Genomic DNA, 23,214 nt, shown 5'->3' on the forward strand with positions numbered 1-23,214 from the left:
TTTTAGCTGTTGTTCTCATGTGTTCAGATAATGATGAACGCATGCATCCAGTGTGCTGACTATAGACCGTATAAAATTGGTGCTGACGTGTATGGGTTCCCTCTCTTTCACGCATGCGTACACCACTGGACACGACCGACTCACGGCCCTCTCAAGTTAGCTAAAAACACATCGACCAAAGCCAGAAGGTAAAACTGTTTACTTTTCAACATAAAAGCATAACGTAACGTTTAAAAAAACATTTCGTTTTACAGAACGTCAATATTGTTTTACTAAGCCGTAAAAAAACAAGTTTTAGAAACGAGAATTGTGTTTGTGTCATTAATGTCGTAAAAGAACGTTTATTCTTAATTATGTATTTTATTTTGAAATGCACAACAGGAAACGGTGAGTCATTTCCTTTTTGTAGACACTGGTGGATTTCGTCGCGTTTTTCGTACCAACGTAGCGACCGGCGCTTTAGTGGAGTTTGACGTGGCACTCTGCTTTCACTGAGGGCAATATACAGTAAAGAGGACTCTGCCTAATATTCAGGTAATTACCATCACGACAATATTTACACATGTTGTCAATACACATGTGTAATTCTATCTCGTATAATCCTTTATTTCAAGGTATTTATGTTCAAAATGAATGCGCTTCTGGTTCAAAGGAAAACTTTGTAGTAATTTCCGCGTAGCTAGCAAGATGTTTTCTATCAATATATCATCAGTGGACGAGGTGAGGTGCCATGCTGTCATGTTAATGCGCTCTTTCGATGAGGCGTTATATATTATAGCCAATGGTACTAACGTACTACACAGAGGACAATATGTGTGTCCGTTCAGCTGGATGCGAATTGAAGGAATTCAGTGATGCTCATATCTTTAGCCATAACGGTCTTTGACGTGGCAATTCTCGGAAGTGGCAGACACGATAACTATTGAACTGAACAATTAACCACGGTTATTTGTTGTTCTTTATGCTTTTTGTTTGGCTCCAATCTGTTATATCGATTTATTATGTAGTAATAAAAGGTTTTCGTGGAGATGTCAGTACGCAGCAGTTATTTTGTTGTTGACCCAGCTGTGCCAAAGTTCAACTTGTTTTAAAAGGCTTAACACCCTGAAAAGGTCTACAGGCCCATTGCTTTTATACCTTTTATTGTGGAAAGGTGCAGTTGGCTGCAAGTGTTCTTTAAATGGCATTTTTACCGCCGGCATATATATATATATATATATATATATATATATATATATATATAGTGCAAATGCGAGGTAGTAGCTCTGACAGCAAAACAGAAATGGACAAGTAACGTCACTTGAAGATAATATTAGCAAGGTAAGGCTCCTTATCTCTCAATAAGCAATGTCAAAAGTCCATGTTAAGTTACACGAGTGTTGATGATTGCATGAGGTCAAATATCAGTTGTTGTTGGTGTGGCTTTTTAAAATGCTGTAAAAAAAAGAAAAAAAAAAAGAAGAGAAATAGGCCTAGATTCAATAGGGTGGAAGCAAACTGTCCAGATATTGGAAGGTTGTCACCAGGAAGTTGTCAGTTAGGAAGTTATTGGTTTACATTGACAACGTACTAACTAAAAAAGCTTAATTGATTTCTCGTATTTGTCATGATGTATACATCATGCAAACTTAAAATTTCACTGTTTCAACTTAACAGGTTGTCAAAACTCATTTATCTGGGGATGAGAAGACAGTAACATCCCTTCAAAATGAGTCAACAAGGTTATGTTGCTGCACCCCCATACTCCCAAGCCCAGCCAGGGATGGGGGGCTACCAAGGTGGATTTGGAACTGGTCTTGCACAGCCCCTCCATGGGCACTATGGGGGACCGCCCCAGGCATTCACCGCTCCAACAACAGGTAAAGGACTTCTACTCTTGTATTTGGATTGTTTCCCAAATAACATGGGTGGTGTTTAGGCTTTCATTTAACAAGTCCAATCTTACTACCTAGCATGATCACCTCATTCATTCTTGAATTATATCAATTGTAGCAACCAGTGGCACAAGCAATATACAGTAAATGTATTGGCTTTAATTTAAATGTTGCAGCACATTGAAGCATGCTCTGTATAAATGAAGGACAAACAAGTCCCTAAGCTCTCAGTAGAACTACAGACATACTAAAGGTCTTTGGAAAAGAATGTCAAAGACAACATACAAGAAACTGTCATGCTTTCTTTACAACGACAATGGACAATGGACAGCACTGGAACCAGGTTTATGTTTGGATCAATTATTTCAGGCAAAGAGATCTGTTCGAGCAAACTACACACTTAGCTGTGTGTAGCATTCCTTTAAAAATCTGTCTCAGTCTGCACATGTCCGATGACAAACTCTGACCCTCTAAGAACCCTAAGCTCACTTACATATTTACAGTGAAAAAGTCTAGAAACAAAAAAAGTCATGTTCAGATGTTTTGACAAGCTGTACTTTGCCAGATATATTGTATCAAAGATTTTGATCTAGAATGGATTTACCTCTGATACAGTGAGGACCATACACATACTGTACACATGGTGTCTGTTACTCACTGCAGGTATGATGAAATCACCAGTTTCCTCTGCTGCCGGTATGCCTCCACCCCCAGGGCCCAGTCAGTACAATCCAAATGTCCATCAGAATGGTGCACATCATCAAAGGTAACAATTTTCACCTAGTGTTTTGCATGTCAGATTTTCTCTCTGAATCAACAAAAGTAGAGTAAGAATGTGCAAGTATTGCAGTATAGTATATAGTATATCTACAGGTGATGAACCATAGCGGGCCACTATTTTGTTCTTAGCAATTCATTGTTAAACTTTGTGATTGCCCAAGTAAAGCATGTTTTTTTAATCTGCAAGGATTAGAAGCAACATATCTATTCAGACCATGTTAGCAAAATGTCATAGTATACTGCAAGTTAAAAACAGCTTTTTAGTATACTTGCATCATGAGACGACACTGTACCTGCTGTATATTAATAAGTGTTCTTATATTCCTCAGATACCCTGCTCCACCAGCTGTTTCTGCTTCTTATGGACAACCGCTACAGTCCCAATACAACAGCATGGCCTCTCCAGCCCCGCCTCCAATGCAGCAGCTCACCAATCAGATGAGTGCTGTGAACTTCGGCAACTATGGTTAGTCTGCGATTTACTGATTTATTCCCGTTACAGATCATACAGCAGGGAGTGACATACATAAATAGCATCAAACAAAATAGAGCAGCCAAGTAATCTGCTTTATTGAATATAGTATTTCAGTAGTCAGGATGAGACAGGGATTAGAACAATTACAGCAAGTATGTACTCACCAGATTGTATTGCTTCATTTCACTTCTTACCGCAATTGTTTAGCCTCAGGTCCCATGCAGAGCCCTCCTCTTCCAGCAAGCTCTGTAGCCCAGCAGCCTTTCCAAACACCCCCTCCTTCAGCAATGGGCCAGCCACAGATGCCTCCAGTCCTGCAGTCACCCCACATGTCCCCCCACATGTCCCCCCAGATGTCTCCACCACAGTCACCCCCAGCAAACATGCAAATGGCAGGCCAACCAATGTCAGGCCCACCGATGTCAGGCCCCCCAATAGCAGGCCCACCTATGACAGGCATGGGTAGACCCTTCCCTGGGCCACCTGCTCCAGGCGCCAGAGGTTTCCAGCAGCCTGGTCCCGGAGTTGTTGGTCCACCAGGATACCCACAGCAAGCAGGTAACTGTGACACTGTAAACCAAAAAAGGTTGAGATCACACCAGTCAAAATAAGTATTCTTAAAGGGATATTACAGTTTTTTTTTGACATAACATTGTATCAGTTACTTACTGGTAGTGATACTGATACATGGTCATTAGCTCAGCGTACAGATTCTGTGGTCAGAGAAATCACCTGCTTGACAGACATGACAGAAATTAACAACAGCAAATTGGGGCAGTTAGTATTTTAAACCATAACAGAAACACATTCACAACAGAAAATGTTTAATCTTTTTTCATGCAGTGTGTCTTTGATGCTTGAATCTCCTCTGATGTTGCTCTGTGTCATAACTATTTTGTCTGCTCAAATAGTTCTGTAATACAGAAGAGTCTGGCAGAAGAGTTATCAAGCTTTATCCTTTTCATAAACATCAAAACAGTGTTTTCTTGTGGCCAGGTTGGCTCAGTGGGTAGAGCAGGCGCACATATACTGAGAGGTTTATTCCTCGACACAGAGGTCCAGGGTTCGGATCCGACCTGTGACGATTTCCTGCATGTCTTCCCCTTTTCTCACCTAGCTGTCCTGTCAAATTAAAGGTGGAAAAGCCCAAAAAATTATCTTTTTAAAAAAATTATTGGAGCTGTTAAATCAGAACTTACTATACAGCTTACATTTAGTCATCAAAACAGAGCTCTGCTGCACACAATTATACACTGTAGCAAATAAATATAATTTAATAGGCAGTATATCCTGTTTTTATGTACAGGTCAGTTTGGGGGAAACATGGCTGGGCCCCATCCAGGCATGCCAGGAGCCTTCCCTGGAGCACCAGGCGGACTGGCGGGACCACCTCAGAAGAAACTAGACCCTGACTCTATCCCCAGCATAGTGAGTAGACGACTAATCCTCCTGAGACTTCATACTTTACACATACCAACACACCACATATGTCATTCCATATGTCATGAAACAGCAGCTTATTAATTCATCAAAAGGTGTCTGGGAAAGTTATTCCCATTTCATATTTGGGCATATACTCAAGCAAAAGCAAACATAAACTTGATGAACATTTGTTTGCCATGTAGTTAATCTGAAGTATCCGTTGTAACATGTTGTCTACCTAACAACTCTAGAGGAATCCGATTGTACTGTAATGCATAACTCGTCTGCTTTAGACTCAAGTCATTGAGGATGACCAAGGAAAACAAGGGGGAACGGTCTACAAAACAAACGTCAGAGGACAGGTTCCACCTCTCGTTACCACCGACTTCACAGTACAGGACCAAGGTAGCTCATCATAATAACATTTAAACCTCTATCCATGCTCAAAATATTTGTAGTAAATATGTAGCAACTGTAGGTGAGCATCCAATTATCCCCATTAAAACTGTTTTATTGTTTCATTAAATTTTTGTGTGTGTTTTTCTGTGTACTTGTGTACTTCTTCATGTTGAGCATGTTCAGTAATCTTGTCTGTTATTTGTGGTATGGACTTTTAGAATTTATAGGCTTTTGCTCAAAATGTAAACATTTCTTTGATAATTTTAATTATTGACTATTTCTGGTAATCTTAAATTAAACATGGAGATTTACTGTCCAAAGAGTGGTAACAGAAATGTGGTCTGTCATAATATCGACATCATCGACCCTTCTTTTTGCTAATCCCAGGCAACGCCAGTCCCAGGTTCATACGCTGCACCACCTACTCCCTACCCTGCACCGCCGATCTGGCCAAACAGTGCCAAGTGCCCCTGGCTTCCATTATTAAGCCCTTTGCCAGTTTGCAAAAGAATGAGGTAAGTCGTGATTTTACTTATAACTTAAAGCCAGTTGCCCCATCTAAAAACGAAAGTTTAAATAATATGAACAATACATAATAACCTGCTAAGATAAACCAAAAAAACAGAGAAAGACTGAATAGATTCCAACTGTCCAACTCTCGCAGGGAATGATACATTCAGATTGACAATTTATTTCTGGCGGCAGGCCACCAAGAATCCATCACTTGAGTACACTGTTATACAGCACTGTGTCCAAAAGTTTTGATGATTGTTTTCCCACTCTGTATGTTTATACATTGATGCATCAGAGCAGAGAATAAAGTCACACTCCCTCTGTGTGTATTGTAATCAGAGCTTCTGTGTTCTTTGTTTTGGTAGCCGGTCTCACTGTGCATGTTAGTGCATGTGAATGCCTTGTGTGTTGGTATCAGACACTGTTGGCTGCGACAAAGTGTCGATATTTGAGGAGTTGGGGAATGGTCTGTGAGAGCCATGTGGAGGCAGACCTCTTTTTTTCCAAATATCGAGTACAGTCCCTTTAATTTAAATACATTGTTTTGTTTATGATTTCCTACTATGGCATTTACTTGTAGGACAGAGATTGGTACATCTGCTTTTATTTTTAAAGTTTGGGACAGTATTTAACCACCAAATGTACTTCTACTTTGATAGATGTCTCTGTGTATTACAAAAGTTAAGTTGTCCTGTAAGTGACCTCCTTTTGGATCATATGTGGTCCAAGAATCCTGCAGTAGATATTCCCCCCCCCCCCCACCACTCGCCTTGTCCCATTGGCCTTTTTAGGCAATGTTAGCTTTTCTCTCATCTGGCGTTCAGCTAATTAGCTAATGTCAGATCTACAGAGACCAATGGTGAAGAAAGTAGGTTTACAAAAGGAATCAAGCTTCAGTATTTTGCACTCTCAGATTTGATTCCATAGTGCAACATGGAGCATATTCACACTACAATTTTACCAAAATAGTAAAACTTACTCAATGCTCTAAGAATAGATATAAAACATGTACGTTTTATATCCATGGCTCTAAGTTTGTATCTTAAAAGGGCAGCTGCTTGTATGCATTGTTTTGTTCTCTGCATTGAGATAATGTACACTTTCACTCTCCAACGTGAAGTCTCCAGTCTTATAATAATCCTACTTGCTTCTGTTTTATTTTAGTTGAGTTCATTTGAAGTTTTCAATTTAGCCTGCATGGAGTCTTAAATAAACAGTGTAAGACTACAGTCTCCGTCATCTGCAGGCCTGCATACGGTACTCAGTAGCAGTGCTGTGGTGTGTATATTAAACAGCTTCATGCTCAGCTTTTATATTCTACGTATGAATGTTCTTATATGAAAAGTGCAGTGTGTATTGTTTGTGTGCCATGGAATTACTGATGCTTCAGACTGAGAAGTATGCACAAGAGTATGGTCCGAGTACAGTAAATATTGCATTGCTAAAACAGAAAAAGTCAAAGGAAATGATTTTACAATAAAAAGAAATAAACCATAATCCTTATCTTTTAGCTGTTAAAGTTATCAACCTCCTTTTAAGGAACAGATAAAAAAAAAAAATAAGGGCCTAATTTAATTTAGGAACAGCTGTTGAAATCTTGACTATAATGTCTTTTTGTGTGTGTCATTGTGTAGACTCCACTATATGTTGTGAACCATGGTGAGACAGGCCCAATCCGCTGCAATCGATGCAAGGCCTACATGTGTCCCTACATGCAGTTTATTGATGGGGGGCGTCGCTACCAGTGCGGTTTCTGCAACTGTGTCAATGAAGGTACAGTACAATGTCAAAAACTTTAAACTTTTGAAATAAAAAAAGAAAGGTTATTTAATTTAATTCAAAGAACAGGTCAACCTTAAACCATTAATACATTGTGCACAGTTCTATAATCAATTAGATTTTTTTGTCTTACCCTAGTGCCAGTCTTCTATTTCCAACATCTTGACCACATGGGCCAGAGGGTGGACTTCTACGAGAGGCCTGAACTGTCCCTGGGATCCTATGAGTTTGTAGCCACCTTGGATTACTGCAAGGTACAGGACAACTACTTAGTATTACTTACTATTCAATACACATCATGCAGAGTGGATTAAGTTGATCAAGACAAGCACTTACAGTAAATGTAGGGATTGTCTGCTGGTGTAAAACACATTTAATGCATAGATGAAAAACTTGCTTTTTCTGAAGGACCCTTTACATGATTCATCATAAGCTGATTATCGAAACCTAAGGCAGGACATGCAGTGTTTAGCTCAGTGGTTTTGCAGACAGTAGAAAGACAGCAATACTATTTGAGTGCATATCTCCATGGAGGCTGTGGCTGCTGAGAACAACAGAGAAGGCTGGCAAAGCTGAATCATTCCACTGGCCTACTTTTGCTCTGTTTATTAAGACTTATAAACAGCCTCTGTAGCGGCTATTAAACAAAAGGTGATTGTCTTGTCATGGGTTGTAACTGTGGAAACATAACAATGTATTTCTGAAAAATCCCCTCCACACACACTCCATTGCCCTCCATTTAGGAATGCATAACTGTCATGGTCTCCTCACAGCTACCCAAAGTTATATGCAAGCATTAACGGAAACCAAATCTCTGGAATTTGAGAACTAGTAAGGTGGAAGGAATAAGGGTACGCCCCAGGTTTTGGGCCTCTGTTGATATTGTATGATTAAGAATTTGTAATTTAAATTAGACAATGTAGGACTGAAAAGGGGAATACTTTGTTTGGTCATCACTAGTTTATTCAAGAGCTTAAGTTTAACACAAGGAATATTTTTTCTCATTTCCTTTTGAAATCAGGTATTTTATGCTGCATGCCTGTGAAGCCATGTTAGCTTGGAAAGATTTTAAAATAGCAACTGATTTATTACACCTGCTGCCTTCTTCTCACACAGAACAACAAGCCTCCGAATCCTCCCGCCTACATCTTTATGATTGACGTGTCCTATAACAACATTAAAAGTGGACTGGTCAAACTGATATGTGATGAGCTGAAGACTCTACTGGAGAATCTGCCCAGGTACACACACACACACACACACACACACACACACACACACACACACACACACACACACACACACACACACACACACACACACACACACACACACACACACACACACACACACACACACACACACAGACAGAGAAACAGTACAGGTAGGAATGAAGTATGTATCATCTGCTACATTATATGCATCTTCTATACCGACTTGTAGAGGCTAGTGCAAGAGACTACCGTCCACTAATACAGTTCACATCCAACATATGCCTTGCTGAAAAAGGACTTCCCTCAAGTCTTAAACATCAAGCCAACAATTTGTTCTCATTAGCTGAAAATTCTTGCATAAAGTTTTACAGATGGCGGGTATCGGTTAGGGAGAGCTGCAAATGTAAAACATTATAGCGCAGGCTCTCAACTCTGAATGGAATCCAAAACAAAAACGAAACAAAAAGCTATTTCATACATAAGACGCTGGTTTTGTGGTAAGCATTACCCCGGAAGTAAGTTTTTGATTTATCGCAGAGGAGAGGATGATGTACTTCACCTGGTTACTCCTAAAATACACTTTTTCTTCGCTCCACTTCATTAGTGCCAGCAGCAATATATCCACATTTGTCTGCTGCCATGACATCACCCTTAAAACACTTAAGTGTACTCCAGATAAGACTCTTCAGCTGTGTTTGAAGCTTTACATTTGTTTTTACAGGCCCTAAATCAAAGCATTAGGACACCCTGCATTTTTATATAGTTCATGTAATTGTGCGGTATTTGCCAATTGCAATTTAATTCGGTCGAGATAAAGCTAGAGCCCAGTTTAAGTAAATGCAGATGTAGATGATGACTTTTTTTTAATCATCACTGGTATTTTTTAATCACTGTCTGGTATAAGAAAGACCAAAATAAACTGATCAACACAGCGCCTGTGACTAATGCTCATAGAAAAGCTGTGGGCTCGTAGTTGACCAGTGGCATATATACTTTAAAGGGTTTTGCAATTGTTTTAAGCCATATTACATGTTCCTTAGTGTGTCTGCATGATTTAAGAAGAGAGACTTACAAACTGCAGATGGTAGTGACGGTAAAGAATGCTTTTAAATTACTATGATGGTGAAAGGTTTTGATGTATGGTTTTGGTTCAAGATAACTACCACACCCCGATTCAGAGTGTTCTGGTTAATGTCAGGGGTTATCATGTCTTTATTCCTTTTAGTGGCACTTATCTTACAGTCAAGACATTTTTTGTTTTTCAATTAATTCATTCTAACTGATTTTTATCTTAACATAGATTAGTCAGTGCACAGTCAGATAAATCTGCAAAACCCTGAAATTTGGCAACTATACAATTCAATTTTATGAATAATAAATAGTAATATTTCATTTGGTTTACATGAAGGAAATTTATATTTACCTTTTAAGTAGTGCCAATATGTATCATAGTTCTTTCCAGAAAACCTCCTCGGAAACTATAATGAAAATACAGACATGTAAAACAAAGTGTTACCCTCTTTTCTGAAAGTGTGAATCTAGGAGCAGTTTGATTGTAATACTGAGAAAAAGAGAGAAAAAAATGAAATAGCAGGCATGACTCACAAGTAAATGGGTTTGGTTGTTTTCTTCACCAAACAACATTTACTCGGATTTTGTAAACCTGTAGCAGCTATTTCCTTCCTCTCTCTTAGGATCACCACTTGAGACATTAAACATTAATAAACACGTCCATATTGGATGTTATTCCACTCCTGGATGCATGTTTATACTTGTCAGTTTCACATGGTTGGGAAATGGCCATTTTATTTGGTGAAATAGTGCTTGAGAGATTTAGACATCCTAAAGATAAACCAGGTTTTTGTGTTTCCTTTGCATTATAAAAGTGCTAATTTCATTATGTCATTTAGGTAACAGCATGTTTGCTTTAGTATTTTACAGAACAGGGACCTTATGGAGGTAGAAATATACAAAAGGTACTGAAAGCAGTTAGGATTTCAGCAATGACTGCATGATGACAGCAGGTTCTTGTAAACATGGCAGCTGCCACATTCATACACTGCCCACAGGCAGCCATTGTAAAATAACATTTCAACTGACTTACTTGAAACATCCTGGAATTCACTAAGGCTTGTTCTCGCTCTCTCACCAGTGAGGAAGGTATGGAGAGCTCTGCCATTAAGGTGGGCTTTGTCACCTACAACAAGGTCCTGCACTTCTACAACGTGAAGAGCGCTTTGGCCCAGCCTCAGATGATGGTGGTTTCAGACACAGCGGAGATGTTTGTCCCACTGCTTGATGGCTTCCTCGTAAACTATCAGGACTCAAGGGCTGTTATCTACAAGTAAGACACAGCTTTTATCTTGGATGCCCCATGCTGAAGGGGGTGGGGGGTGGGGGGAGTAGGCATATTTATCTCAAGAATTATCTGGTGTTTAATCCAGCTAAACAAAAAAATTCACTAGATGGGAAACTGTTTAGTTTGGAATAAGGATTAACGTGGCTTCGTGTTTTTTTTTTTAAGAAAAAATAATGCATGAGAAAAACAAAATAGGGAATTAATGAGTGTTTTACTTGGATACATTTCAACTAGACATTGACATGTGAAGGCATTTAACAAGGCAATGAGAACAATGTGACATGTCAATTAAGCCATGATCCTGTCCCTCTCCTCTCCAGCCTCCTGGACCAAATCCCTGATATGTTTGCAGACACCAACGAGAGTGAAACAGTCTTTGTTCCTGTCATCCAGGCCGGTGTGGAGGCATTCAAGGTTAGTCACAGTGTGACAACTGTCAACATGAAGTGGGAGACTAGAGGCCTAATGCAACGTCCCTGACTCATGCATGGCTGCTATAGACTTTTGTCACTAGGAAGCGAAAGATCAAACGCCATTAGCACAGTTGGAAGCGTCCTATTTGACAAGTCACATTTGCTTAGCACCAGTGTTAGTCAATCTAACACACCGGCCTCTGTTATTTATTTATTTATTTATTTTTTATCACGATACTGATGGATTCGTGTAACATGTAGTGCAACCAAAACACATAACTGTGTGTTTTTCTAAAAAGTTTAATCAATTTAAATGTAAACTAAATGAAAAATCCCACAAGGATTGTTCAATTTGTCTAAACATTTCAGACGTACTGCTCACTCCAACTTTGGCGTTGACCTCTAAACTCATCCTATCATTTAAGTTTATTTCTCTCTCTTCCTGGTATGTTTGTGTTTATTTTCAAGTCCAACAAACTTTCCCTGTACTATGAGGTCAGTGTTTTGGCGCACAGTAAAGGGAAAGTTCACACACAGCTTTTAATTGGATGCAGTTGTGGCATTACACAACAACAAAGAGCCTGTGACTCATTTATTTGTTCATGTTCATATTTTCGGTTTTGCTTACATCTTTATCTTTTCGTTATCAGTTGATTTTGCAACACAGGGGAGTATTTTGTACATAAAGTTTATTATTACTAGGAGAATATGATCATCTGCAGAAGTGGAATTTTGCACCTCATGACCTTTCGTTGTTAAGCCATAAACATGTCAGCAAGGAACATGCTACACACTTTGTGTGATCTTCTTTTTGAGATATTTTTTCTCTCTCATTATTCTCTCACCTCCAGGCAGCAGAATGTAGCGGAAAGCTCTTCATCTTCCACTCTTCCATGCCCACGGCTGAGGCTCCTGGCAAACTGAAGAACAGGGATGACAAAAAGCTGGTCAACACTGAAAAGGAGAAAGTGAGTATCTAGTTGTGAACGTATATCTTACAGCATATTCTGAACTCCAAATACAGACTGCTGGCAGTTGTAGATTGAGTAAAAGCACAGTGCCAGGAAGCATAGCAACTCATCTGCATGATTGGAGTCAGTTGGATGCTACCTTTGAGCTTAATTTGAAATTAGAAACTACTATTGGGAACTGCTGACTCCAAATTCAATTCTCTGTATTTTCCTAAGACTCTGTTCCAGCCTCAGAAAGGAGTGTATGAGCAGCTGTCTAAGGACTGTGTGGCACAGGGCTGCTGTGTGGATCTCTTCCTCTTTCCCAGCCAGTACATGGACATAGCAACCATGGCTGATGTGCCCTCGCACACCGGAGGCTCCGTCTACAAGTACAACAACTTCCAGGTACAACATTGGGCAGGCATACCGGTTTACAGTATGTTCAGGCAACTGAAAACACACACACACACACACACACACACACAGATGCTGCAAGCATCACACCTAAAGGATATGGATAGTGTTGCAAAACAAATCTGTTTTTATTTCTTGCCATTACACTATGAAGTCATAGAAGGCAAAGACATTTGAAGCCATATAAAAGCTGGTTATATCCACATAATGACTTTGGCGCAGTAAGTCTATTACAGACCTGTCCCATAGGAATGGTGCGGAAATGTGGGAAATTATCCCAAACTGTACAAACACACCACACACAAAGGCAGTACAATGCAGTTTAACACACATGGACAAAATCTATAATAAACAAGTTTAATATAACATCGCAATGTAGGCATTTAACACACAACAGTAAAGCATTTTTTTGTACTTATTAAAAAATAATCAAATTTAGTGTGGTGCAAACATTCTATTCATTGTTAACTTTGGCCCACACGGACATTTCAGCAAATCGTGGTATCAGACAAAATGTGTTATTGTACAATGATGAGCCACAGACTGTCATTGGCGTGGGACCAAATTGTGACAATACTGCCATCTGCTGGTTAAAGCTTATGCACATACAATATTTGCTGCTGACTCAAATGTACTCGGATGTCGTCAGGTGGAGACTGATGGGGAGCATTTCCTGAGAGACCTGAGAAAAGACGTGCGGAAGAGCATCGGATTTGATGCCATCATGCGTGTTCGTACAAGTACAGGTAAGGAAAGCTTTTGCATTTGGTACGTAGATGTATCACAAAGAGTTTACACTTCTGCGTATGTCTGTCCTCAGGTTTCAGAGCCACCGAGTTCTTTGGTGCCATCCATATGAACAACACCACAGATGTAGAGATGGCAGCTGTGGATTGTGACAAGGCTATAACTGTAGAGTTCAAGCACGACGACGCGCTCAGTGAGGAGACTGGGGCACTCATGCAGGTATGTGCCTTTTTAAAATGTGCCTTGTTTAAGGAAAAAAAAATCCATGTACGCTGTTTTGTCAGGAGTTAAACTCCTCATGTTTGGTCCTAACTTATGTTTGGATTCTGTTTCCCAGTGTGCCTTGCTGTACACCACCATCAACGGACAGCGACGTCTCCGCATCCACAACCTCAGTCTGAACTGCAGCTTGCAGTTGTCGGAGCTGTTCAAGAGCTGTGAGACTGACTCACTCATCAACTTTTTCTCCAAATCAGGTAACCGTCGAAGATCTCACCCACACTTACGGCTTCATTTTATCTTCATTTTATCTTCAATTTAAAGTTTGCACTTATAGCCAAATGCAAAACCAAAAATGTAGTTCTCCTCCCATGATCTATGAGCAGTCCATTATTGCACGAAGGAGTCATTCCTTCTTGTCAGCTTTCTTTATTTGGGGGTTTACTGTAGTGCAGACGTACCTTGCTCATGTACTGCAGTATCATCCCGACCTTTGTTGAATTTACCCCATGCATCACTTGAGAATCTACTAATACTCACAGACTTATGAGTAAAAGAAGAATGATTGTGGAAACGAGGACCACATGTTTCACATAAAGTACAGATGACACTGAGCCTTTCTGTAATCTTCACATAGTGAGCCTTAAGTACAGCTTTATTACTGACCTTCCGTTGCCTTCTTCATTGGTCCGGCTACTCTTCAGCTCCCTTGTGTGCTCTCTCTTCCCCCTGCCTGATTTTTATCATCAATCATCCTTTGTGTTTCACTCCCCTATTTATCCTTTGCTGAAAGTTAGGCCTGTCTGTTCCTCTCCTCCTCCCCTCTCCTGTTTTTCTGACTAACCTTTTCTCATACCCACTCAGCTTGCCGTGCCATATTGAACCAGCCTCTAAAGAATGTGAGGGAGATCCTGGTCAACCAGACGGCCCACATGCTGGCCTGCTACAGGAAAAACTGTGCCAGCCCCTCTGCTGCCAGCCAGGTCAGTGTAGAACAGCGCCTGGAATAAAATGTGTTGCGTTTAGGCTTTGATTTTAAGATACAAAGAACTCCTAGATGTACATAGCATATGTAATACAATATATTGTGTGACTGTACCTAAAGATTTGATCATACATCCATCTCTCAGAAATGATTTTATGCCTGTGTCCATGTGTACTGTAGCTGATCCTGCCAGATGCCATGAAGGTGTTCCCGGTCTACGTAAACAGCCTTATGAAAACTGCTCCCTTGGTCGGCAGCACCGAGCTCTCAACAGATGACAGAGCCCATCAAAGGCTGGCCATCATGGGCATGGGGGTGGAGGACACACAGCTGCTGCTCTATCCACGTCTCACCCCACTGGTACGGGACAAATATTTTGTACACTTTGCGTATAGAAGGGAATGTGTGTATTTATCTAATTTCAGACAATGTTGTAATCTTACAAGTGTGTTATTTTTTCTCAGCACAACATGGATGTCAGCAGCGAGGCTCTGCCTGCTCCAGTGCGCTGCTCGGAGGAGCGTCTGACAGACTCTGGCATGTTCCTGCTGGAGAATGGCCACTCCATGTTCCTGTGGCTGGGTCAAGCGAGCCCCCCAGACCTCATCCAGAGCATCTTTAACCTGCCCTCCCTCGCCCACCTGCAAGGAAACATGGTCAGAATTCATTTAATATCACTTCCACCTCAACATATTTATAAAGCAAATAAAATGTTTTTAGAGATATTAGATGAGACATTCGCTCACCTCTTTGGTGTCTTGATTTGATCCAATATCAATCATTTGATACATCCAACTTGTAGATTAACTCGACAAGTTTAACCTATAAAATGAGCTAAACTGAGTCAACAATACTGTAATTAAAAACATACATAAAGTTCAAAGTTGGACATTTATTGTTAAGGCAGAGCTCCAACAACATGTGGTACTGGTACTAAGGAGAAGGAAGCAGAGCAAACATTAAAAGTATTAGTATTAATTAGCTGTTTGCTTCCCATCCTAAAATCAATAGTTGACTTATTAAACCTTATTTTAGACTTAACCAACCTTCTAATTGTTTTTTTTCAGTGTGCGCTGCCAGAACTGGACAACCCATTGTCAATCAAGGTCCGATCCATCATCAATGGCCTGATTGAAAAAAGGCCGAACTCTATGAAGGTAAGATACCCAGAGCAGCAACATGCCCCCCAAAACCTTTGTTTGTAAATACAAAAAACATGCATTTTCTTAAAAACAACAACAAATTAATACTAGAGAAAACATTTTGGTTGAAGTAACACAGGGTAGAACAAATTGAAGCTAACTGCCAATGCAGCTTTTAATTAACTCTGCCTCCCTCTAGTGGATTTAGTAAGTAAATACTTTTCCCCACAACTGCTTCAACAGCCTCATTTAATATTTTTTGTTGTCATTTTGCTATTTAAACAAGCCACTAACATGTTATACGTAATATCTGAACAACCCTTAGTCACATGTCAACAATGTATCTGTGGCAAGTTGAGTACATTTTGAAGTACAAATTTGAAGTGCACGTAAAAGACAGCTGGTATGTGCAAAACGTCTAGTTACCTGCACTTGAACTGCAAACAGATCACCCATTGCTTACTCCCCACCCCCCCCATCCTTCTCAGCTCCAAATCGTGAGGCAGAAGGACAAACCAGAGATGTTGTTCCGTCAGTTCCTGGTGGAGGATAAAGGCCTGCACGGCGGAGCTTCCTACATGGACTTCCTTTGCTACGTTCATCGAGAGATCAGGCAGCTGCTCACTTAACCCCCCCGAACGCTCGGCCTCAGTGTTCCCTTTCCTCACTGGCCTGGGAGAAGCACGCCATCTAACGGACCATGCACAAACCTTACAGGGTCAGTCTCAGTTGGCTCCATTTAAATCTTAAGGACGGTCCACAGAAAGAAACTTTTTAAGTGTTTTACAAAGACAGAGAAAAAAACCAGGAACCAGGGAGAGCCTTTTGAGATTTATTCTTGAGAGTCAAAAGCTGCCTTTCCAAAAATGCTTTTGTCACACGTTAGTGTACACACAGTATGATCTTCAAATAACCACTTGTCCCTTGAGGAATTTCCAAACATTTTCTGCACAGATACTTTGTGTGATGGACTGTGGAGACTGGAATGACATCAGTGTCTAAAGCTGAAATGCATTATGGTACAACGCCTATGAGCATAAGCAATACACCATATATCTCCACAGTGCAGTCAACTGAGTTTTGCATTTTATTTTGTAGATTTACAGGATCAAGACAAGGGGTTATTTGTGGTCAATACTGTAGATACTGTCAAATACTTAAGAATTCAGTAAAGTTAGCCAGTCTTTGTTATACACGACTTTCTCCCAAGGAGTCTCAGTAACTCATTTTAAAATCTTAATTTCTTTTTTAACAATTAATGCACAAATACATTATACAATATTTAAATGACTTATGAAAGGGTTCTACATTTGTACACACTTTTGCTGTCCTGTGGAAAATGTCCTAAAATAAACCTACACGCAAGTAGTGTATCCACAGTATTAGATTTTTCATAATTCAGCAGAAACAATGCCGCTGTTGCCAGGATTGAACATTATTCCTGTCATTACACCATGAGTGATTCAAAACATTCGATTCACACATGCCCCCACCAACAACAAAAAAACTCAAATTCTTTGACCATTTATAGCAGAGACTTGATCTTGACAGCGTGCAGTGACACAAAAAAAAACATTTTGTTTTGGTGTTCTGAGATTACAATGAAGTGAACACAGCTGTTGCTCTACATGGAGAAGAACAAACTCCTGTGTCCTGATGACAAATGACACATTTTTCCTACATTGCACAAGTCAGAATTGGAACTAAAAAAGGGATGATTAAGGGAGTGGATTGCTAACAGTGCTGAGAGGCATCAAAGGGAAGTTTAGGGACCAAATATCAAGCTTTTCCCTACACATCATACAACAATCTACCATGAAAAATAATGATCTGTTCTTCTTGTTGGGATTCGTTTTGAGAAACACTTTCAGCCACTCCAACAATGCCATATTATAATGGAAATAAAAGGTGCCAACTGACAAATCTGACTTGTGCAGGACAATAAAATCATCAGTTACTATTGGATCAAAGTTTTTGTCAGCAGACGTTTTAGTGTTAAAGAAGCCAAATTCAGTAAAATCTTGTTACACTAACTATAATCTGCAAAATTGTCTGTAATGATGATATGTAACATTTCAGTCTTGAGTACAGCAATAGCATCATACTGTATTGCATTGCTTGTCTTTATAGAGGCAATTGCCTCTGTGTAATTCATGTATGCATTTGATAAATATTGTACGATTTTGTCTATGTGTGGCCTACAAAAAGTCTTTTTGTACATGAAATACACAACCTATGTTTTCAAACTATGACCATTTGCCTTAAGTTCATATGATAGTTTTAGAAACATGTGTTAAAGTATAAGTCCTAGAGGTCTATTTCAATCTTTTTGGTTTGTATGCAAACTTATCTCAGGAAATTTGAGTACCTTAATATTTAAAGAAGTGATTTCAATTGAACTGGAAAGATGGGACGGTTGTTTTTTGAGTTGACTTATGGACATTCACGGGCGTTGTGTGCCATGTATATTTTATTCCAAACCCTTAACAAATTTTGTCTGAATTAAATTCTTGACATTACTATTGTTGCTCTATTCTTTTAGCCGTTGTACAGTACAGAAAATTCATCAAAGCATTTATCTATACGTGTGAATATACCGGTACTTGTCTAAATATTCAACACAGAAAAACCTCATAACATGTATGTTTCGTAGAAAATATATTCAATGTAAAATATAACTGACATACTTCCTTGCAAGCCAGAACTACAGTACTGTACCTAAGGTAACCCTAAAATGTGCACATTCAGTCTGCTGATCGGTGGTCATCTTCGTCATTAAATCTACTGTACAGTATCCAAGATTCAATTTTGGATAGTTTACAATTACAAACATTTTTAAAATTCAAGTACAAGGACACCGTCCAAAATGAACACTAAAAGCAATATACACACATCAAACAATATTAATTTAGTTTCTTATTTCATGAGATTTAATCCAGTTGGCAAATAGTATTTTTGTCCTAGTGTGTGTTATCCTCTTGCCACCATGAGGGGGCGTCAGATGATTGTTCGTCAGTCAGAGACAATTCAGAATAATATGCTTTTGATCCACAATGTGATCTGCTAATCTGGTTTATAAAGCATGCACCATGAGATATTACAATGAATATCATGTAACACTTGCAAAGCTAGAACTTTAATTGTTCTGAATTTAAGTGTATGTACTCTCCAAAATTACAGACAGAATAAAATGTTTTAATATATATATTTTATTTTACAGTTTTCGGCGGTGATCCAGAATGAAAATCTGCGGAATCTAGCGGACTGTTTTTCTGCTTGTGGTGGAGATGTCTTAAAATTCTGAGTTTAATTTATTTATTTTTTTAAATCCACAAAAAAATCTGCGGGATTCTGCGTCGGCAGATTCTGTGTGGCCCTGAATGCAAGTGATCCAATAATGTGGATTTTAGAATGTACTATTAATGTGTACAGACCACGACAGTACTATAAATCATTTCCCTCTCTGATTAACCTAATACAAAATCTGAAGAATTTTATGTGGCACTATTATAGTACACTGACGTGCTTTTGATAACCATGTGCAATATTCTACAGATTTAAATTGCGTTACTTAAGTGTATTACATAATTTAACACACATTTGAAAGTTTAAGGTGTATAGTTTATTTTTTTCACTTTTGTCAGAGATAGGTGACTTTGGATATTATTTACAGAAGAAATATAGAAATGCTATATTATTTTCAGAAAGAACATCCACTGGGATATATTGTAGATGTATTCAGAAGTGGGTAATGTTGCAAACATTTGTTTTCGCTCCATTTAAGCAGTTACTTTTCATAATTATATTTCTGAGAATAAAAACGGAGTTGTTAACCAAACAAACATATCATATTTTTACAAACAGTAAGGCACACAAACACAAATCACAGGAAAAAAAATGGCATTTTTTTGATGGAAATATACACATTATCTCCAATAACATGAGTAGAAAGAAAACAATTGAGAAAAATGTGCCATTTTCTTTACTAAACTAATGGATGGCCAACATGCCTCACTGAGGATAATGTTTTATGTTTGTGACTATACAGTGTAGGAAAATACTGTATGAACACTTTCAATGAAAAACAACATGATAAACTGTCAACGAATTCCCCAAACATCAACCAATTCTCAAGTGTATATCAGAATTCCGCTGGTTTGATGGCTACTTCCTGTATCCAATATCCAAGTCATTGTGAAAAAGAAGAAGAAAAAGTCAGATTGAAACACTCAGTAACTCACTTACATAATGTCCAGACACGTCTCCAGTAGTTTCCAACGAGCAACAGGAAGTCAGTTAGTGAGATTCTACCCAGCATGCCTTGTGTTTGCTCACATTTGGGGCCAAGCAATGCTTTAATCACAGGCAGCAGGAACCGATCAGGCTGAATAGGTGAGGGCAGCTAGACTGGCCCACAGGACGAGGAGGAGGAAAACTGCAGAAAGCGTATTAGCCGACAACCCCCCAAAGTGTATATAATACAAAGTTACAGTGTTTGCATCAACAACCAAACCCCACTGCCCTTTCTGATTAAAAACAGTGAATTATATGAACAAATCTAAAGACCTGAAATTCACCCGAGAGCAAACTTTCATTTAATACTATACAACCAACAATGTTTTGTACAATGACCATAATACCATATAAATAGCCTCAAACACTGCTCTTAGTGTAAACTCCTAATCAGTGCTTCAAAAAAATACTAAATACTTACACATATTGATAGATGGTTTACTTTACAGAAATATACATACAGTTAAATGAAATACACTGAAAGCAGCATTGATCTTATGACAAAAGATATTGTCGTCTAATTCTATACTCATGGGAAATATAGTTACCTGTGTGCTTCTGTAGACAAACCATTGATATTATGGTCCGATTTTGACATCAATACAATCCTTGTGTTGTCTCATTCTAGTTGGCAAGTAAACATGAACAAAGTTGAAAAGTTTGTCATATAGTTTTTTATCTAATGCTTTATCTATAGTATATACACTTTAAAAATTGTACAATGTATGTTTTCTTTTTTTCTAAATGCTTCCTTGAAAGAGCAAAAAAAAAAGACCAGCCACAATGGGTAACTAAGTCGGGGTAAGAACACTCTGGAATTGAGAGCCAGTCTGGAATGTAAAAACTGAGAGGGGTGTGAAGTTACCTCAGGTATTTTGTTCTGGTTTTTATATGCTGTAAAAATTCACAGTGATTCCACTTTGGCAGTAAATAAAAGTCAAGGCTGCAGAGATAGAAGCATCCTCTCTAAAATCCCTTCAACACAAATCTCTTTTTGCCTTGTGTGTTTCCACTAATGCAGTTTGCAGAATAGAAAGACACTCCAGAGACTAATGGTAGACACCTTGAAGTTAAGTGTTTATGTTTTCATTTTCACTTTTTCCCCTCTTTTATTTATTTTTTATCTAATAAAGTTTTTTTTCAATAAAATTGTCAAAATGCAACTCATTCCAGAGTGTTCGCACCACATTGCCTACTTCTACTTGCAGCCCACAGTAATGAACAATATTTTATCTATGATCAAAAGTCTGCATAGCACACTGTACACAGTATGAGTCCATGTCAGTTATTGGACCAAGCTAAAGATGATGTTCTCTTCCAAAGCCTCCGCAGTCAGCCAAAAGTTAAAGAACATTTTCAAAGAGGTGCATTGATCGCATGATGTTTTCATCCTGCGCACAAATAGAAACAATGTAATGAGAAAAACGGTAAGTGTGCCAACAGTAGTGAAAGAGATGTGTCGGGATATCCAGCTTACATTTTGGCAGCAGTCGATAAACTCGTCGATGGTTACCACTCCGTCTTTATTCTTATCCATCTTCTGTTGGAGACGGAGACAAGGAAAGATGAAAAGCGGCCCCTATACTGTGACTGACATTTACAGTGCAGTGAGCGCTGCCAACGACACACTTGCCTGAAAGAATACTTCTACATGCTGACGAGGCGTCTCCTCTCTGAGGACAGGGTATGTGCATTTCCCCATCATGTCGTAGATGGCCTTCATGATGTCTAGCATTTCCTGCGACACAGAAAAGAGTCAGTTCTCCCAAATTACAAAACAAGCCATTCCTCATTTACTCCAAATGGAAAGCCATGCAGATCATTTGGGCTTTATGTGCCTGAGATTTTGAGCTTTAGATATTTCTGCTGCTACTTCAACTCAATTGAAAGGTGAATGGAACTCAATTTGTAGTGTTCAAAGATTTGAAAAATGACATTTGGAAAGTGAAAAGAAGCAATGTTCCCGTTCCTACTTCTGCTGAAAGAAATAGTCTCCATGAAAACTGTTCCTTGTGAAGTTTGTGGGTCATCCAGAGTAACAAGAACACTGTTTCACTGTCAACTTTTTAGGCTCTATGGATGATAATGCACCTGATAGATATAGCTCAACTAGTATTTGATCAAGTCAAGTCAAGTAGAACTCTATTTGTCCCCAGAGGGGCAATTGGCTTTGCAGCAGTGACAAATACACAAGATCAATACAAACATACATACATGTACATACATACAACATACAAAAATAAATAGCAAAAATGTAAAAAAAACAAAACAAATTTAAACTTAATTAAAATTTAAAAAAACGATATTTATCAAGTGTGTTGATGGATTGCCATGAAATGATGGGCAGACATTCATGATCCTAGGAGGATGAATCCTAATGACTTTGATTATTTTCTGACATCTCCTCAAGCACATTTGTGGTTTTGAGTAAAATTTCCAAATACCCAAGAGTGTTATCAACGGTGGCGACCAAAATGCCTCCGGACGCAATTGAAAAGACCCACAACCTATCAATGCAACGAAACGACGTAGCTCGGAGCAACACATGCAGGAAAAAAAATGGCTGCCTGGTCACAAACTTTCTCAAATTACAGCCAACCATTTGAAGTGAGTACAATAAGCAGCGGGGGGGTCAGGCGTATCTGCCAGAGCAAATAGAACATGAGCTTGCAGATTTGTGTGGTTTCTAGGCTAGTCCACCTCAGGAGGAATTGTAATAACTTTGGTGATCATCAGGTCAAAACTTCTATTGTCATTTATAACCAAATACCTGCTGTTAGAATAATTTACATTATCAAATAATTGACAGAGACCACTGAAGAGATATTAAAGTTCATTAGAACCCAACGAGGAGGCCTTCTCCGCACTAGGGAATAGTATAGACAATGACCTAACGAAAAGTAAGTATATAAAGTAATATTATAAAAAGCAGCTGTTGAGAGCTTTTCGTTAGGTCATTGTCTGTACTATTCCCTAGTGCGGAGAAGGCCTCCTCGTTGGGTTCTACGAAAAGCTCTCAACAGCTGCTTTTTATAATATTATACTAAATACTCTAAACAAGATAACTGGAGCCATTGCTTGTCCTTGTCTAAAGCATGGTGTGTTCCTGAGGGCATACATGCCCTCCCAGACCAGATAGGGGAGACGCCATCGACTCTGACAGATAACTGACGACACCATGATTTATTGCATTTACACTTGATATTATAAAAAAGCAACTGTTGAGAGCTTTT

General features: G+C 39.0%; 2 protein-coding genes across 9 annotated transcripts in view; one reads left to right on the top strand and one right to left on the bottom strand.

The window, feature by feature from the left end:
• Positions 1–363: 363 nt before the first annotated feature.
• On the top strand, positions 364–18,205 carry sec24d (SEC24 homolog D, COPII coat complex component). 3 transcript variants are annotated; one of them, XM_035993632.1, is made up of 24 exons: positions 364–534; positions 1,657–1,859; positions 2,538–2,640; positions 2,984–3,120; positions 3,337–3,616; positions 3,659–3,687; positions 4,436–4,557; positions 4,845–4,956; positions 5,338–5,465; positions 7,098–7,236; positions 7,381–7,496; positions 8,359–8,483; positions 10,609–10,800; positions 11,136–11,229; positions 12,080–12,196; positions 12,416–12,586; positions 13,245–13,341; positions 13,416–13,561; positions 13,680–13,818; positions 14,426–14,544; positions 14,727–14,906; positions 15,011–15,202; positions 15,614–15,703; positions 16,177–16,317. In XM_035993632.1, the coding sequence occupies exons 2-24, from the start codon at positions 1,709–1,711 to the stop codon at positions 16,315–16,317; spliced, it is 3,120 nt and encodes a 1,039-aa protein (XP_035849525.1). In that variant the 5' UTR covers positions 364–534; positions 1,657–1,708. The 3 variants fall into 3 exon arrangements, with proteins under 3 accessions (XP_035849525.1, XP_035849524.1, XP_031140835.1); XM_035993631.1 differs by having other exon boundaries at positions 3,337–3,687; XM_031284975.2 differs by lacking the exon at positions 364–534 and having other exon boundaries at positions 1,709–1,859; positions 3,337–3,687; positions 16,177–18,205.
• kcnip4 (Kv channel interacting protein 4) overlaps positions 18,141–23,214 on the bottom strand; it is a 145,197-nt gene continuing 140,123 nt past the window's right edge. For all 6 annotated transcript variants that reach the window (XM_035993633.1, XM_035993638.1, XM_035993634.1 and 3 more), the window contains 3 exons: positions 21,615–21,719; positions 21,459–21,521; positions 18,141–21,372 (listed from right to left, as the gene is read on the bottom strand). In XM_035993633.1, coding sequence (XP_035849526.1) covers positions 21,325–21,372; positions 21,459–21,521; positions 21,615–21,719 — 216 coding nt within the window. In that variant the 3' untranslated portion in view covers positions 18,141–21,324. The remainder of the gene's footprint in view (positions 21,373–21,458; positions 21,522–21,614; positions 21,720–23,214) is intronic.

This window comes from Sander lucioperca, chromosome 17, assembly GCF_008315115.2.
Source record: "Sander lucioperca isolate FBNREF2018 chromosome 17, SLUC_FBN_1.2, whole genome shotgun sequence".
Taxonomy (NCBI): Eukaryota; Metazoa; Chordata; class Actinopteri; order Perciformes; family Percidae; genus Sander; species Sander lucioperca.

Bases quoted from the DNA above. Each gene is read 5' to 3' on its own strand.
- sec24d (XM_035993631.1), top strand. From the start codon at position 1,709: ATGAGTCAACAAGGTTATGTTGCTGCACCCCCATACTCCCAAGCCCAG. The intron at 7,237-7,380 runs GTACAGTACAAT...GTCTTACCCTAG, and splicing joins CTGCAACTGTGTCAATGAAG to TGCCAGTCTTCTATTTCCAA. The intron at 8,484-10,608 runs GTACACACACAC...CTCTCTCACCAG, and splicing joins CTACTGGAGAATCTGCCCAG to TGAGGAAGGTATGGAGAGCT.